General features: G+C 40.5%; 2 protein-coding genes across 4 annotated transcripts in view; one reads left to right on the top strand and one right to left on the bottom strand.

The window, feature by feature from the left end:
- Positions 1 to 16044, bottom strand: part of LOC122799682 — a 161247-nt gene extending 145203 nt beyond the window's left edge. The window contains exon 1 of the mRNA XM_044068904.1: positions 15799 to 16044. The gene's annotated coding sequence lies outside the window, so the exon portion shown is untranslated. The remainder of the gene's footprint in view (positions 1 to 15798) is intronic.
- Positions 16045 to 16204: 160 nt separating this feature from the next.
- Positions 16205 to 18710, top strand: part of SIRT4 (sirtuin 4) — a 197795-nt gene continuing 195289 nt past the window's right edge. Inside the window, exon 1 of one of the 3 annotated variants that reach the window (XM_044068906.1) lies at positions 16205 to 16465. Coding sequence is in view for 2 of the 3 variants with exons in the window: in XM_044068907.1 (XP_043924842.1) it covers positions 18115 to 18117 (3 nt within the window). In the remaining variant the exon portion in view is untranslated. Of the gene's footprint in view, positions 16466 to 17932; positions 18118 to 18710 lie in introns of those variants that run through there. The other 2 variants (XM_044068907.1, XM_044068905.1) reach the window with 2 other exon arrangements.

Genomic DNA, 18710 nt, shown 5'->3' with positions numbered 1-18710 from the left:
TGTGTGAGTGGTGGCCAATACCGAAAATCCTACAATAGGTAATCTTAAACCACCTTGTTCTATGGGGATAATCAAACCCTCTTTCCCTCTCAAATAAATTCCTTCCACTAAATTTATTACCATCCATAACTTCTCCTCTGGTTGATAAAAAATGCCTGACCTGTATATAAGATTAAAGGGACCAAATGCATTTTCATTGCATTTATCTGGTTATCCATACCCATAATCAAAAACACACAGCTTCCTCTATTTTTATTACGTTTTGTTCAGACTCTTCCCATATATCCTTAGCTGACATAACATAATTCTTTTTAATCCATTCATACTTCTCAAGTGTACCTCATTATAAGGACCATACCTCATTTGGGGTCTTCAAAAGTTCATGTTCCTCAATTTTCCAAATCAAAAGGGTCTGTCACACATTCAGTGTCAGTGTTTTTTTTAACGGATTTCCAAGGTAAACTTATTTATTTATTTTATTTTATTTACATTTGTTGACTGGGAGTGTCCGACTGGACGTAGGTCCATATTCAATGGAGGCCCGGGGAGAAAAGCTCCACAGTTAAAATAAACAGACAGTAGTTACATTGGATTACATAGTGATTAACAATTTACATAGCAATTACTTACAACATGTTTACAGATGAAGAACATAGTACATCAGTAGACTACTAGAATCTTTATCTGCGAAGTACATAACAGACATTAACAATTGTTACAATAAGAAGTTCCTGCTGTATAATAAGTACTAGGCTTATGAGCATCTGAGCTTGCTATAATCAAGGTAGTTAGTGGAGTGGAAAGAAAGGTAGTGGTTGGATGGGGTGGGTGATATTAGAGTGGGAGTTGCACGGGCATAGCCAGCATGTTTTTAGGTGTGCTTTGAGTAAAGTTTTGAAGTGGGTGCATGATGGTATGGAGGTAAATATGGGTGGGAGGGAGTTCCTTAATTTGGCTATGGTGCAAGAGAATAGTGCTTCACCAGCAGAGTTATTGGCTTTATTGATCTGCAAGTGATTTTTGTTGCTGGATCTTAGTGGTCTGGTGGTGCGATAGGGTTGGAGTAGATTCTGGAGAGATGGGACATTTAGTGGATGGTTTACTAGTTTGTGGGCGAGTGAGAGTTGATACCACTGAAGGAGGTGAGGGAGTTCAAGCCAGCCCAGTTCAGCGAATTTGGCAATTTTGCTGTAGCAGGTCTCTAGCTTGTTTAGATCGCATTGCCTTAGGTTGGTATACATTGGAGAGGCATAAAGTAGGGTGGAGATAAGGTGTGAATTTGTTATTGAACTCTTTGCTGCTTTGGTGAGAAGTTGCTTATTTCTGTATAACACTCCTATTTTTTGTGGACTTTTTTTATGGTCATGGATATGTGAATGTCAAATTTTAGTTTATTGTCGATTTCCACTCCTAGCAATTTGGTGTGGTCAGTTGGGTATATAGTGGTGTTGTCTTTTACTGTGATGTTAAAGTGAGAGTTGTTTTGAGTATGTTTGGTGGGTTGGAAGATGAGTAGTTTAGTTTTGTTTGGGTTGAGTATTAATTGGGCATCAGATAACCAAGTTTCAACAGAGGAAAAGGCTTCCTGTGTGACTTTTTGCAGTTTGGGTAGGGACTGGGCTGAGCAGATGATGGTTGAGTCATCTGCGTATTGTATGAGTGTGCCATGTTTGGTGGCAGAGGCTAGATTATTGGTGAAAACAGAGAAGAGTAGGGGTCCAAGGATGGATCCTTGGGGAACCCCTATGGAGACAGGTAGCTGGGGAGATATGTCATTCTGCCATACAACGGATTGTTGGCGGTCAGACAGGTAACTCTGAAACCAGTTGGTGACAGATTGTGAAAAGGATAGGTTATTGAGGACAGAGATAAGTTGTTTGTGTGGGACCATGTCAAATGCTTTAGATAGGTCTAGGAAAGTAGCAGAGGAGAGATAGCCATTGTTTTTATGCTGAAGAATAGTGTTAGTAAAGGAGAGTAAGGCAGTGGTGGTGCTATGGTTTGGTCGGAAACCAGGCTAAGTATTGGAAAGGAGGTTGTTAGTAAGGAGGTAGTCTGAGACCTGAGAGTGTATGCATCTCTCTAGTATTTTGGAGAGTGGAGAGAGAATCGCTATGGGGCGGTAATTGGTTAGTTCTGTGGAGGGTCCGCCTTTGTGGAGGGGAATTATATGTGATACTTTCCACAGTGTGGGAACGTAACTTTCTGACAGAGATCAGTTAATGAAGATGGATACTGGGTAGGCCAGAGCATCAGCTGCAATTTGTAGGTATTCACTTGGGAGGTTGTCTACTGCTAATTTGATGGGCTTAAGCTTAAAGAATTTTTTATGTTAGGTACAGGAGAAAAAGAGAAGGCAGTGGGGAAGATTACTAGTTGAAGGTGTGGGTTGGAGGGGAGGGGGGGTTGTGTTGTTTAGCTAGTGATAGCATGGTTTGTGTGAAGTGTGTGTTGAATGAGGTAGCAATATTTTCTGAGGCGTGAGGGATGTTAGGAGGAGGGGTACTGACTTTACCTGGGTGGAGGATGGAGTTTATGGAGGACCAGAATTGTATGGGGCTGTGTTGAGAGGAGTCTAGGGCAGACTGTTAGTATTGGAATTTGTCCTGTTTTATTAGCTTTTTGACTCTATTGCGTAGTTCTAGGAATTTCTGTCTAGATGAGGGGGTTTTGGTTTTGTGCCAGTGCTCCCAGGCTTTATCCCTGTTTTTCATTTCTGACTTAGTGGTTTTCTGTAGCCATGGGGAGGGTTGTACTTTGATTCTGGAAAGTCTTATGGGGGCATGGTAATTAAGGATGCTCAGGAAGGTAATATTAAAAAATTCAACTGCGTCATCAAGACTGAGGTACTTTAGAGGATGCCAGTTACATTCTTTGAGGGATGAGATTAATGTGAGTGGGTTAAAGTTTAGTTTTTTACGTATTTGACGGTAGATGACAGGTTTAGCTTGGTATAGGTATTTTTGAGTAGGAATGTTGGGGAGTGACTGAGGCTATCTGATAAGCAGCCTGTTATATATGACTGGGGGCTCTTACTGACTAGTATCCAATCCAGGGTAGTGTGCTTGCTGGAGTTTTTATTTATCCTGGTTGGTGACTGGACTAGTTGGGTGAAGCCACGAAGGTTTACATGATGGGTTGGATGGTTGCCAGAACAGGACTGCCAGTCAACATTGAAATCACCTAAAATTATAGTTTCTTGGGAGAGATGGTGGGTAGACCAGCTGAGGAGGTTTTCTAGTGGAGGGATGTTTTGGCCAGGTGGGAAGTAGCATCCAGTTATGTTGATGGTTTTGTTTTGGTTTATTTTCAGGTTGGTATATATTATTTCTTCATTGCCTATTTGTGGAGCTGATTATTTTAAGATCTGAATGTTTAGATGCTGTTTAAATATTATAGCTACACTGCCTCCTTTCTTGTTTAGCCGGTCTACTCTTAGTATGCCATAACCTGTAGGGAGTATTTACTCACTGGTAATGTGAGGTTTTAGCCAGGTTTCTGTCAGGATGACTATATCTGGGGAGTACAAGTCCATGGTGGCATGGAGTTCATGGACTTTGCTGGATATACTTCTAATATTTAAGCTTAGTAGAAGGAAGTAGGTTGGGAGGGTGGCCTAATGGTTAAGGTGTTTGCCTTACAAATGCAAGGTGCAGGGTTTGAGTCTCTCAAGGGATAATTGGCTAGGCTTAAAATGGCTCGCAAGAGCAGTTAGCTTAGTACTAACCTATGAACCTATGAAGTCACTTGGCTTTCTACTGGCTGTAATATGGGAGAAGTTGTGGTTTATAGTCTGATTATGAGGATTGCGGTTGGAGATGGTAGGGTGGATGTCTCCACTTAGGGCTAGTTTTGATATGCATGAGGTTATTAGTTTTCTTAGTTTATGAATGTGTTTGTTTATAAGGGAAACTTTATGATTGTGCTCTGTGGGTAATAGGTATGGTGGGAGGGTTAATATGTTAAGTTGTAGGGATGCTTTATGTTTGAGTAATATAGTTGGTAGAATATGTGGGAGGTGCATAGGGAAGGTTCTTGAGTTGGCGGGATGGGAGCTGAATGAGGGTGAGACATGAGTGGTGGTGTGAGTAGTAGTACAGTGGTAGTGGTTGAGTGGGGGAATGATGGAGCTTTGGTAGGATGTAAGATATACAAGGAGAGTGCATGCAGTGAGCATAGGTAAGGTATGCTTGTACATGTTAGTTGAGGAGGTGTGATAGCTGTGGGAAGATGCAGGAGGTCATGTTGGGTTAGCGCTGTTGTTGGCTATTGGAAACATGGGAGGGGTTTGTGAGTGTAATAAAGGTGGGACCACTGGGGGCGGGAGGGAATAGAGGGAAGGGTGGGGAGCAAAGCGGGTAGAGACCCTGTTAGTTGCTCTTATGAGGGGGCTGGAAACAATCAGGTAACAGAGTTACCTGATAAATGAACATATGATAGTGACAAGGGTGGTTGTAGTTTTAAAAAGGGTGACTTCCACAGGTAATATTTATTAACTTTGGGATTATCTTAAGGTAATAAACAGGGAAGGGGGAGGGGAGAAGAAGGGTGTGAGCAGGCAGTTCTTTGTACTGCTGCTAATGAGCCAAAGCAAAGACAAGTTTGTGTTTAAGAAACAGTCACAGTTGACCAAGGACTGCTCTGAAACTGTAAGTCATTTCTTAACCATTTCTCAGGTGGAAAAAACAGGATAACCTTGTATCAGTAGGCTACTGTGGTCTCGGTTTAAATTAACAAACACACAGTATTGATCAGTTATGGATACTATTTGCGAACAGAAGGGAATAAGAGAGAAAGTGGAAGATGAGTGTGTGTGTGTGGGGGGGGGCTGCTTACAAGCCAAAGCAGAGTGCTCTCCAGGGGAAAATGAATATTGGCGCAAACAGGTAGACACATACTCAAAGTCAACTTTAGCTGTTTGCAGACAGTTCAGACCCGGACTGCGCTTTTCTTATAAGAATGATAAAGGTGGTACCGCAGTTGAACACTTAGGAGTAACTAATAGAACTGAATCACATTAATTCATTTAAAGGACCACTACGGGCAAACAATGAAAAAAAAACACATTTTTTATCTTGCCATGATTTACTGCACTTCCTAAAGCTGCCTGCAGCAAAATAAGTGCTCATTCCTAATTTTATTTTATTTTTTACTCTTGTCTGCCCTCATGGGGGCAGACATTGTGATTCCTTTGGAAAGCTAAATCTGTCTCAATCCACAGACTGTGAGGACAAATAGCCCTACCATTTGTTGTCAGACTAGACTTCCATTCGCTTAGAATGGACCACCTGAAAAAAAATGCCAAGTTTGAGGGTCTGCAGCTCATGTGTCATTGACTGGTATGTGCTGAGTTTTACAAATGTTGTTCCTACTGATGTACTACACATTCTCTGAAAGAAACTTTCAAAAGTGTCAACAAATTACGGAGATAAAAAAGACTTTTCACAAGGAGCAGTTTTCAAGTTTCAATTCCTGGCTAAGTTACTCCTCCCATCTCCCCACCTTCAGTGGGCTACAGTCTCACATTTCCAGCTTGGGTAGATTCACCTATTTTGTCAGCTTTGCATGACAATAGACATAAAAAAATCACAGCCTGGTGTGCCACTAAAACTGTTCCCTTGTATGTCTCTTCACTTCTGAAAAGCAAACACATCAGCCCAGAGTTTGGGTCAATTTATCCATTTCTTACTGTGCACAGTAAAACATTCAGTTTATAATGCATTCTGTCTGCTGACATGGTTATCTTTACATAGTTCTCTTATAGCACAACCTGAACTTATGGTATTCAATACCAAGCTTTACAACAGTTCTCAGTTTCTTAACAATGACCTCCCAAGCCTCTGATGTGACCCAGTACTTCGTCAATATACTGTAAATACATAGATTAATACAAATATTTGTGCACATATGACACGTACAATAATACACACATACCATCATTAAAACAAGATAAATGCAATATAAATCATATCAATATAGTTATGATTTCTAGTTTATGACCCTGTTTGTCTATGGAAACTTCTTTTTGAATTTATGTTCAAGCAGTTGTATATTTGTTGTATATTATCTTGTTTAATTGCTTCTCAATATTCTAACCACTGTGTATGCTGCATCAATTGTAAAACTCAGATTTTACTCCTTTTATATTTTCTATGCTCTTTGTACAAAATAGCTATGTTTGTATAATTTATTTTTATTATTTTTTATAATTGTTTACAATGTATCTGGAGCTTTTCTCCCCAGCCTCTGCTGAAAACGGTCATCTCGTGTCTAGTCGGACTAACCTGGTAAACAAATGGAAAATAAATAAAAAGTAAAATATACTAAGAAAAAGGTGTTTGCCTTACAAACACAAGGTGCAGGGTTTGAGTCACACAAGGGATAATTGGCTAGGCTTACAAATGGCTCGCAAGGGCAGTTAGCCTAGTACTAATCTATGAACCTATATACCAAGAAAAATCCAAAACTCAAGAAAAAAACACACAGAAGGAAGGAAAATGTTTCCTTGATGCTGTCATGAAAATCCCACTCACTTATTCAGATATTATAAGCAAACAAACATATATAATATATTAGGCAAGCCAATGTACCCAACACACTAGTCATAGGTGACTCTATAGTCAGGCACACTGATGTCCCACTTACCAGGCTAAACAAGGAGAAGGTTACTGTCAGCTGCCTGTCGGGTGCCAGGATCTGCCACATAACCCATACACTCAGGTCACTCCACAATCAAGTACAAATATGACTCTGTCATTGTCCATGTTGGTGTGAATGACCTGAGACATGCCTCCCTGGACTACATGAAAAAGAGACATGGAAGAGCTCTCCAATCTTGTAGCCCAGGGAGGTATGTCCCTAGCCCTGAGAAGCATTCTGCCATCGCCCAGAATGATACCGCAGTACAAGGACAAAATGATTGAATTCAACAATTGGTTAAGCTTCTGGTGTCATTCTAAGGGGATCCAGTATCTGTCTGCCTGGGACGACATGGTTGACAGACCATGATGCTTTGCCAGAAATGGCCTGCACCTGTCGCCCATGGGATTCTGGATACTGGCTAAGGCTCTTGCCGCCCCATAGTGCCTTTTTTAGACAAGTTTCAAATGTAACAGGAACAGGCAAGCAAAAACTGAGGGTAATGCTACTCAATGCTAGAAGTCTACATCTCAAAATGCAATCACTCAAGGCACTCCTTAAAATGGAGAACATTGATACCTGTGCAGTGACTGAGACCTGGTTCAATGCTCCAAAGAGCACCCTTGCACTACCAGGCTATAACTCATACCACACTTTTCGGCCACGTAACCTGGACCGTAACACCAAAGGCGGAGTTGTGCCCATATTCATTAAGGATATGCACACCTCCAGGCTAGTTGCTCAGCATAATGCATCAAAGGTTATCCAAGTGCAACTAACTGGGCAAAACTGCAATCCAAATTGTAGCGTGCTACAGATCCCCCATCATGCCCCAGGATTCCCACTCCTCTTTTCTTGATATACTGGAAAATATTAAGGTTCAAACACCCTAATAATGGGCGATTTCAACTACTCCACCATTAACTGGGAGAACTACTCATGTACCAACTCCTTAGCTCAACTCTTTCTGGAATTCATAAATTCTAGTGCCCTGGATCAACTTATCCACACCCCCACCAAGGGCAACAATATCCTAGACCTAGTCATTACCAACATGAATGACCGGTGTTCCACACCTGAAGTCAACTCCTTGTTGGTCAGATCCGGCCATAAGCTAATCACCCTAGATATCCACATCCTGCCCCCACCCCACATTAAGGAAACCACGGTAAAAAATTTCTCCATAGTCAACTTCATGCTTAAGACAGAAGTGGAGAACTTCATGACACCCATGCAGACGGCCAATACAGTTACGACTGCTGAATCCTACACAAATGCACTCTATAAGCACTTACATGAGTGCATGGATCGTGCTATCCCAAACAGAACCAAGACGCTATCCTCCAAAAAAAGGTAGCCAATCTGGTGGTCCCCTGCCATAAACAAACTGTACAACAGAAGGAAGAAACTGTTGCAAAAGAGAGTAAAATCCCATGAGTGGTGGAGCTCCCTGGTCAGCCTCAGTAAGACTCTTGAGATCCCTTATAACAGCATCCAAAGCTAGCTATGAAAATAAAATCGCCACTGATTCCAAGGACAACCACAAAGCATTCTATACCTATGTCAAGAATCTCAATGGCAACACCCACATCTGCTCTAAGTTACAGCACAACTGCATGAAAATTACAGAACCAACTGATATTGCCAACATTCTGGCAGATAGGTTCAGTGCTAACTTTACCACCCTCTTACACCCTAAAGGGCCCATATCGATACAGGAAGAATGCAGAGTCCCTGTAATCACAACTACAAAGGTAAAAGCTGCACTCTATAAAGCCAAAAATACAGCATCCATGGGACTGGACAACATCCCAGGCTGCGTTTTACACAAACTTCAGAACGAACTGGCTCCCCCCACCTAAGCACCATGTTCAATCATAGCCTCACATCAGGCTTTGTGCCCACTGAATGGTGCACAACAACAGTTATCCCACTCCACAAAGGGGGAGCCACCACTGATGCCGGGAACTATTGTCCTATTAGCCTGATGAGCTTGGTCTGCAAGGCCATGGAACGTATAGGTTCATATGTAGGTACTAGGCTATCGGCCCTGCGGCCTATACAATCCCAGCCAAAAAGGTACCCTGGCTTTTACCACCCAAGAAAATGATTTTCCTGTGCCACTGTTGAGCAGAACCACAGAGGTGATCCCCGGGGTGAATTTCCTATTTCCCATCCAATCAAGATTTTTCTTTAAGAGTGCTAATGAAGAGCTTTGTTTGATATAGATAGGTAGTTTATTCCAGAGTATGGGAAGTCTCTGGGACAGGAATCTATCCCTTCAACATGTTCTGTTTATTGTGGTGACAAGGTTTAGGTCCCTAGAGCGTGTAGCTCGGAGGGATTAGGATTTCTTTAAGTGGAGCATGTCCAAAAGCTCTGGGTTTGACATAGCTTTGTATGTTTGGCAGAGATCACCTCTGAGTAGGCAATATGTGACGGAGTAAAGCTGGAGTTTTTTGAGACTGTCTGCGTAGGGCATCTGTTTGAGGCCAGTAATCCTCTTTGTGAGGTATTTCTGTGGCCTTTCCAGTTGTTGTAGATGTCTTGTGAAGTACATACCAAAAGGGGCGTTGTGCTCTATAATGGGTCTAATGAGTGATGAGTAGAGGGGAACAATGACCTATTTTTTTCTGGATGAGAAACCTTTTTTGATGAGGTGTGCCACGTAGAAGGATTTCCTGACTACTGTGGCAATGTGATCATCAAAGGAGAGAATACTGTCTACCTGTGTCCCAAGGTCTCTTATCACACTTTTGGTGTTAAGTATACTACCGCCTATGTTGTAGTTCATGGGTACAGAGTTTTTACCAAAGGGGATGACAATGCACTTTTTGGCATTGAGCTTGAGGCCATGGCTTACCAGGCATCTGTCTCAGTGAGGCCCTTTTGTAGGATGTCCACATCATTAGGAGTTTCGATTATGGCTCCTACTTTGCAGTCATCTGCGAACTTCATTAGCCAAAGACGTTCTGTGTTAGCCTGAACCACCTTACCCTCGTCTATGGCTTTGGTGACTGCTTCAAAGAAGTCTATCAGGTTTAGGAGACATGATCTGCCTTTTACAAACCAGAACTGGGTGGAGTCCAGAGTTTGGAGATTACCAATGTATTTGTTTATAAGTTCCATGATGATACGTTCCATGGCCTTGCAGACCAGGCTCATCAGGCTAATGGGGCGGTAGTTCCCGGGGTCCATAGTGGCTTCCCCCTTGTGGAGTGGCATAACAGTCACTGTGCACTACTCAGCAGGCACAAAACCTGAGGTGAGGCTATGATTGAAAAAAAAAATAAACAGCCTCTGTAAGGTTCTAACCCAGGACCCTGCACAGTGATTTACCACTAAGCCCTGTCATATATCATCATGGAACTCAAACAAAGACATTGGTAACCTCCAAACTCTGGACCCCACCCAGTTCAGGTTTGTGAAAGGCAGATCATGCATCCTGAACGTAATTGACTTCTCTGAGGCAGTCGATGAGGCTAAGGTGGTTCACACAAGCTATCTTGACCTCGCCAAGGCTTTTTACACCATCCCCTATTCTGGAATTATAGCTAAACCCACTAAACTAGGTATAAAACCCTACATCACAAGATGGGTTGCCAACTGACTCACTGACAGAACCCACACTGTAAAAGTTGCAGACTCCAAATCTGACATCAAACCAATGACAAGTGGAGTACCACAAGGTTCAGTCCTGGGACCTCTCCTGTTTGGTATCTACTTCTCTGAAGTACAGGCTAACACAGAAGGCCTCTGGCTAACAAAGTTAGCAGATGACTGCAAACCAGGAGCCATAGTAGAGTCCCCAAATGATGTGGACATCCTACAGAAGGGCCTCACTGAGACAGATGCCTGGTGTTAGAGCCATGGCCTCAAGCTCGATGCCAAAAAGTGCACTGTCATCCCCTTTGGTAAAAACTCTGTACCCATGAGCTACCACATAGGTGGTAGTCTACCTAACACTGAATGTGTGATGAGACCTTGGTGAACAGTGGTCTCTCCTTTGATAATCACATCACCACAGTAGTCAGGAAGTCCTTCTACAAGGCACACCTCATCACAAAAGGGTTCTCATTCAGGAAAAAAAAGAGGTCATTGTTCCCCTTTACTTGACACTCATTAGACCCATTAGAGTGCAACGCCCCTTTTGGAATGTACCTCACGACATTTGCAGCAGCTGGCAAGGCCGCAAAAGTACCTCACAAAGAGGATTACTGGCCTCAAACAGATACCCTACACTGACCATCTAAAAACTCCAGCTTTACTCCGTAGCATATCGCCTACTCCGAGGTGATTTCTGCCCAACATATAAAGCTATGTCAAACCCAGAGCTGTTAGACATGCTACACCTACAGAAATCCCAATCCCTCTGACCTACACGCTCTAGGGACCTAAACCTTGTCACCACAATAAACAGGACATGCTGGAGAGATAGATTCCTGTCCCAGAGACTTTCCATACTCTTGAACAAGCTACCCATCTATGTCAAGCAAAGTTCCTCATTAGCACTTTTCAAGAAAAATCTTTGAGTGGATGGGAGATAGGAAAATATACCCCAGGAATCACTTCTGTGGCTCTGCTCGACAGTGGCACAGGAAAATAACTTTCTTGGGTGGCATAAGCCAGGGAAACTTGTTGGCTGGGCTTACTTAGGCCCTTAGACAGATAGCCTAGTACCTACCTATGAACCTATTATTAGACTAAATACAATATTATGTAGCATTGAAATGTGCTGAAATAAGGGTGACAGTTCATTATTTACCCATAAAGCAAATGTCAGAGTGGAAAAGTTCAAATAGTGGATAAAGAGGAGGAGGGGAAGAGAAGAAAGAATGAGAAAATGTATTTGTTAGAAGTAATAATTAGGGTAGATATGGGAGGCAGGAGAAAAATGAGTAAAAGCAACATTACAAGTAAGAGAAACGAAACCGAGGAAAAGAAGAAATAACATGGACAACAAGACTTACAGTGTTTGTGTGTGTGTGGTATAGAAGAACTATAAAGCAAATCTGCACTGATACCTGCTTGCTGCCCTGCTGAGGGGGACACTTGTGCAAGTGCAGTGGACTGGCTCCAGTAGGAAGGGATGGCAGCATAACTCTCAACATTATAGAACAAGAAATCTGGACAAGGCCATAAATAACAAGGGACAAAGGCCCAACAATGGGACAATTTATAAATATTGCACTTATAAACTTAGAAAGTTGATAAACAGGTTTTGCATTAGAGTGAATTTTCTTAAGGATATGAAGTCTGAAAATCAAATGCCTGTCAACTTTCTGACTTCAGTGTTCAATGATTTGCCAGTGATTTGACAGAAAACTGCAATTTTATGAAAAACAGACAAAAAATCTGGACTTTCAACAAAAATCTGTACTGTTGAGAGATATCGATGGGAGTCTTGAACGAACACCCATCACTTTAATTTGTTTGCCAAAGCCATTACAACAGTGTTTTGCAGAGAGGTGGGAAAAGCTTTAAATTTGACTGGTATGTTGTGTGGGTATGGGTAGCTGTGTTTGTTGAAGGTGGAGGTGTGCCTTTGTAAATGTGGTGCAAATGTTATGGATTATGAAATGGAGAGATTAAGAGTAAAATTGTGCTCAGTGAAGTCCCTAGCAATTTCATCACTGCTTGATTCAGACATATTCATTCCCCTGTGTTTGTCAGTACTATGTTTGAGTGCATTGTTTTGGAGTGTAGTTTCACTGCTACAGCTGCCGCTACTCTTTCAATACAAGTATCTGCTTTGGAAGTTTTCTCCAGGAGTCTGTTGCTGAGAGGATGAGAGACATGCTACAGGTATACAACTAAGACAAACTAGACAAAGCAATAGTAAGAAAAAGTACTAGGTCACATCAGAGGCTTGGGAGGTCATTGTTAAGAAACTGAGAACTGTTGTAAAATTTATCATTAAATATCATAAGTTCAGGTTACACTATAAGAGAATAACTATGTAAAGATAACCATGTCAGCAGCCAAAATGCATTATAAGTTGAATATTTTACTGTGCACATTTTAAATGGATAGACTGGCCTAAACTCTGGACTGATGCGTTTGCTTTTTTTTTTTTTTTTTTTTATTCCTGGGAAATGCTATTCAGAAGTGAAGAGGCATAGATACATACAAGGGAACAGATTTAGTGGCACACCAGGCTGTGATTTTTTTTTTATGTCTGTTGTCATGCAAAGCTGACTAAATAGTTGAACCTAGTAAAGCTGGAAATGTGAGACTGTAGCCCACTGAAGGAGGGGAGATGGGAGGAGTAACCTGGCCAGGAACTGAAACTTGCAAAACTGCTCCTTGTGAAAAGTCTTTTTATCTCAGTAATTTGTTGACACTTTTGCAAGTTTCTTTCAGAGAATATGTAGTACATCACTAGGCACATTTGTAAAACTCAGCGCATACCAGTCAATGACACATGAGCTGCAGACTCTCAAACTTGGCAGTTTTTTTCAGGTGTTCCATTCTAAGTGAATGGAAGTCTAGTCTGACAACAAATGGTAGGGCTATTTGTTCTCAGTCTGTGCATTATGGGGCAGATTTAGCTTTCCAAAGGAATCACGATGTCTGCCCTCATGAGGGCAGACAAGAGTAAAAACAAAATAAAATTAGGAATGAGTACTTATTTTGCTGCAGGCAGCTTTGGGAGGTGTAGTAAATCATGGCAAGATAAAAAATATATGTTTTCTTCATCATTTGCCAGTAGTGGTCCTTTAAAGATAATTTTTTATAAGTAAAACCAGCATATTTTTACCATCCTATGACCTTAATAGTTTAAACTGTTAGTAAACTGTTAGTATGGGTGTAACGACATTCCACTGGACCAGTAATCAAGAAGCCTCAATCCTCACCACTGGGAACAGTGGTGGACGTTCACTGACAGGATGACCAGTAAGTACATAGTATTCCCAGTTGCAGCTCTCTGCATCAAGTGCAATTTCCCTTAAGAGCACTCAAGAGACCACAGTAAGTTTGGCACAGGTTTCTCCCTTTCTCCAGATCCCCAATAAGACTCCCCACTGGCACAGCTATAGAGTTGACATTTCAGCTGAGTGACCAACCTAAGACCTCCAGAACCCTCTCTGTCCAACCAGTGTTTTGTGTCCCTGCCAAAGTAGCTGGCACACACATACACACTTTGACGTTTGATTTACACACACACACACACACACACACACACACCTGGGAAAGGCTGGCACAGGTTTACTAGCTATGCCTTCTGCCCAGTCTATAAGGTAGTTATCACTGCCAGTCACTCCTTATCAGCTACTTTAAGGCCTTTAACAAAGGGTGTCCAATTTTACTGTGTAATATTAATATTAATACAAATGGTAGTCTGACCAAGAGGAAGGCTATTAGGAGTGGCCTACACAGTGTCACTAAATAAATATGCAAGTACTCTCAAAACTTAAATATCTCTACAGAGATCAGTCACAATGAAAGGTTTAAATATATTTAATAATAAAAAACAAACAATACTAAATATATATTAACAGTAAAATCAGAGTTCAAAATCACAGGAAATATGTAAAACATCATTGCAGGACTGGCTCAGACAAATAAAGAAAAATATCTAAACTAAGCTTTACTATATTCCTGACTGAATCTAACAGAATTATACTGTTCCCTAGAAACTTACTTCATTAGAACAAAGCAGATGTGAGTGAATCTCATTGTTGTTAGGTCCAATACAATTCAGAATGCTTTGTCTCTCTAAGAGACTTCTCAAAATATCTAAAATATTACTGCTGGGATAGTTTGCAGAATTACATAATTTCTGGTCATCTGACTTCTACCAGGCCAACCCCCCAAATGCTAGAAGCTGGCAGCATTTAGCATCTACCTGTAAAAATATATAGACAAGGGCTTTTTCAGATCATTGGTGGATGCTGGAAGTCATAAAACAATTGTATTCTTTCACTCCAAGGACAATACAGAAAGCTTCCTAGTACAGATCTTGTGTTTCTAGCTTCATTGAAAACTCGAGAGCTAGCCTCTTTATTGCATCCTATAAAGTAATTTAATTTCAGATATTGTTCTAAAGTTTGCTGACTGAGGTTAACCCTCCAGTTTCCTCTGTTGACATATACATTTATTTATTTATTTTTATTTTACATTTGTTAACCGGGAGAGTCCGACTGGATACATGTCCATTTTCAGCGGAGGCCCGGGGAGAAAAGCTCCAAGTACATAACAGACATATGAACATTGTTAATGCAAAAAAAGGAAGATAGTTGAGTTCTAAATACAATATAAAGATACATCACATCTTGGGAAAAAAAAAAACAACAGCAGCATATAAAAAAAAAACATAGGTCAGTTACAAAGGCGCCTTGTTAAAAAGCGGTTAAGGATAGTGAGGTAAGAGAAGGGTAAATGATAGTGGTTAATCAGGTTTGGAACAGGGACATTGCCAGAGAGTATTGAGATGGGGTTTAAGCTTTTTTTTTAATTGTAGGAGTGAGGGTTCTGAGGTGAGCATGGTCGGTAGGGAGTGAATACATTTAAACAGTTACAGTTACAATAGTGCATGTACATGTCTGTTCTTTTCCAGTAGGGCACCATGGGTACATGTTAAGCACAAGCACTGTACAAAATACCTTTTCAACACAAACATCTGTACAAAGCAGTTTGATATACACGTGACATACAGTTCTAACACATTTAAGCATCTTATATAAATCATTTCACTGTTCACCAATGACATACATATTTTATAAAATTCCAGCTAGCTGTGCTGGCAAGATCTCTTTTCGTCACAATGGGCTCCACATTTTGCCCATTTGCTCCGCATTATGAGGGGCTGAGAGCTATGCATAGCATCTAAATACTTCATTCATCTTACCATGATCCCCTAAATACGGGTATTGCTGAACTAATTAACGTGCTGATAAAACAAACGCTGTAACGGAAAATTATGTATCTCCATTTACTTTACATTCACAAAAGACCTAAAAGTGTCTCAAAATATTCCACAACACAGAAATACCCTCTTCTGGATTTATCAAATACAAAATTGACTTAATCTGTAATTAAATAAGACTAACTTTTCTCGAGTATCATACCCGTTACAACCTTAAATTTGTGAGGCTCTTACTTTTTGGCATAGGCTTTAAATCTAAAGCAAATAAAGGGGAGAGGAGATACCCCTACCTTGATTCCATGTTCATAAACAGCATATCCACATGCTGTACTTCTTGACCTGCAATGCTTCTACTCCCTTGTATACACCATAACTTTGAAACGCCCCCTTTTACGTGGACTGATAATACATTTAGTTGTAGCAAGGAAATAAAACAGAAATACTCCCACAAGTTCTTAATTTGTATATGGATCAGCGAGGTGAGTCCAGCTGCATAATATAGACCACTAGAAACGTACACAGAGAAAAGCAGTTCCTACCTTACCCAAGTTGTTTTTAAATACCCTGAGGGTAGGATCTAGACTCGTGTACACGCTAAAGCGCCCGAATGACTTAACTTTGTGGGCGGGTATTTCTTTAAAAAAAAAGGATAACAAATCTTATTTCCGTTTGTTATGTTTGGATTGTGGTCATCAGGGTTCAGTTCACAAAGCACGGATAGCTTTCTCTTTCAATGCTTACTACTTTCAAATAGTGTTTATTTAATCGTTTTATTTGTTTTTGTTTACCAGAAAAGTCCGACTGGGTGAGTTACCCGTTTGCAGTGATTACTTACATGACGCTGGCGAAGCCATATCTCTCAAATGTCCCTAATTTTGCTGTGACCCTCCTAAAACTTGTGGCTTTTTGAAGAAAAGTGGTGAATTGCACGTAATAAATGATGCCAATAATTAAGAGGTATAGACTTCCTTTGCTTCAGAAAAATGTATATTAATTCACATTCTCTTATTCTGTCAATGTCTTCATTTAACAGGACTAAGTTTAAAAGTGTCCCAGATTTTTTCTTGATTTGTCCCCGATTGGTTGAGAGTTATGTGGGGAACTCGTTTTGGGATGCTACTTGACATAACCGAAATGAAAATCCCATTTGAAACTGCACAGGTTTGATTTATGCAAACCATTAGTCATCCACATAGTAACCTGGATTTGTAATAGATCTGTACATGTTGGGTCGCAAGCATCATGTTTATTTATTAGCTACCTGATGAAGTGAAAGAAGTTAAACGGCGTGGAGCTACAGCATATTAAAGAAACGAGATTTCATAGCAACTGCAATGTTAATCTTTTGTAAGACGTTTATCTGATAATGTGCAGGTAATGAAAACAAACCAAAGAAGCATGTTAGTGCAACCAATTTTTCAACATGTAATAAACGGAATAAATCAATTTAAAAAGATGAAATGCTCAATAAAAAAAAAACAAAAGGAAATGCTTGTTTGATATATCTTTAAAAGGATGAAATGCTCAATAAAAAAAAAAAAAACAAAAGGAAATGCTTGTTTGATATATCTTTGTGACATCTGCAAGTGCGTAGCCCCCCCCCCCCAATACCGTTCAGTCTCTAAATACAAAACAAAGCCACAACTAATAGGAGGAAAAAGGTCCAAAATAAGGGGCAAATATTTACTAGAATGCCAGATCTTGTATTAGCATGCCTTTCTAAAGGGCATGAACTCCGGAACTCAAACATGTCCTTATTTGGTGGTAGTAATATTCGTTTACAGAAAACCACAATTTTTAAGAGGAATGGAGCAAAAATCTGGACAGTTGAGAAGTATGCCTCTCATCCACTGTTTCTCTGGTTTCTGGGATGCCCCAGGTTGTATAACCTCAGGAAAACAGGGTTCCTGCATGCATAAATCTCAACATTCAAGATTTTTGCCTCATATTTTTGGCTTTTTCCTTGAAACACTTGTGATTTTCTGGAAAATCGCTGGGATTATCTGCAGACTGAAGCCACGAAATATTGATATACATTTGACTTTCAGAATTCATATTCTTCAGAAAATCAGAAGCTCCGTCTAACGATTTTAGCTACCTGTAAAACACGTTATTAGACGTATATTTTAGGATGTGGGCGGTATATAGGCACAGTTTACTATAGTGGTAGGCAGGGTCCATTCTTCCGTTTCGAGGGAAGTTTTAAATATCCCTTATTGGAAAAAATAGTAAAAACACGTGTGTATTATCTTTCTAATGATATATCTAGTTAAGTCATTCAGCCCGAATTAATGTATACAGGCAGGAGTGGATTGTCCTTATCTCTATAAGTGGTAGACAGTACGTGTAAAACAACAAAGTTTATGCTATTTTGGTAGTAAGATGTAGTCGGCCCCTTTAAGCAGCCATTTCCGGTCGTTTGGACAGGATTTGTGCAGCTCTGGGTTTTACATCGGCTTATGTAACGTCAGAGTTTTGTAAGACGTCCTTTACGAGTGATTCAATGTCTTGGTGATGTTGCTGTATTTAATATAATTTTCTTTATTGTTTTATCACTTATGGTATTTAATTAAATTCGATGATCTGCACTACCACTTGCCTCTCGAATGGTATGTATGTATGTATATATTATTGTTATTATTCGTGTGGTCGCAGAAGTCACTCTTACTACCAGCCCTTCCCCCCTACAGCTAATTACTATTAAAGTTGCAATGCAAGTTGTGGGTCTTTAGGGGCGGGGTTTGCTACTGCGCATCCTGCGAGGTGCTACACTGTTAGATAACCCCTCTTCTTTAGTGTTGCCGTGTTTTCAAATACCCAAAGTGGGACGTTTTTTATAGAAACGTGAGATTTTGGAGTATAAAACATACTGTCGGCCAGTACTTTACTTTTTTTTTGCCACAATAAAATCTTAGCCATACCTAATAAAGTTAGAGAAAAGTACAGTAGTGCTGTAACACACTTATTGGTGCCACACAGAGAGCAACCACCACAAAATAGTGGTAGGAAGCTGTTAAACACTTCGTTCACACTGTTACACACTTTAGCTGGACTGTAGAAAAAAAGTCATGTGAATTGTTTTGCAGCTTTCCATTACTGTTTGTGGTGACTGCTGATTGCTGTTAGTGCTGTAGTGTGTGCCTTTGTGGACTTGGAGAAATCATATGACAGGGTGCCTGGAGAGGAGTTGTGGTATTGTATG

Source organism: Protopterus annectens, chromosome 4.part0, assembly GCF_019279795.1.
Source record: "Protopterus annectens isolate FY-2018-M chromosome 4.part0, PAN1.0, whole genome shotgun sequence".
NCBI lineage: Eukaryota > Metazoa > Chordata > Ceratodontiformes > Protopteridae > Protopterus > Protopterus annectens.
Note: the sequence above shows the minus strand (reverse complement) of the source record. Positions and strands in the feature narration are given on the sequence as shown.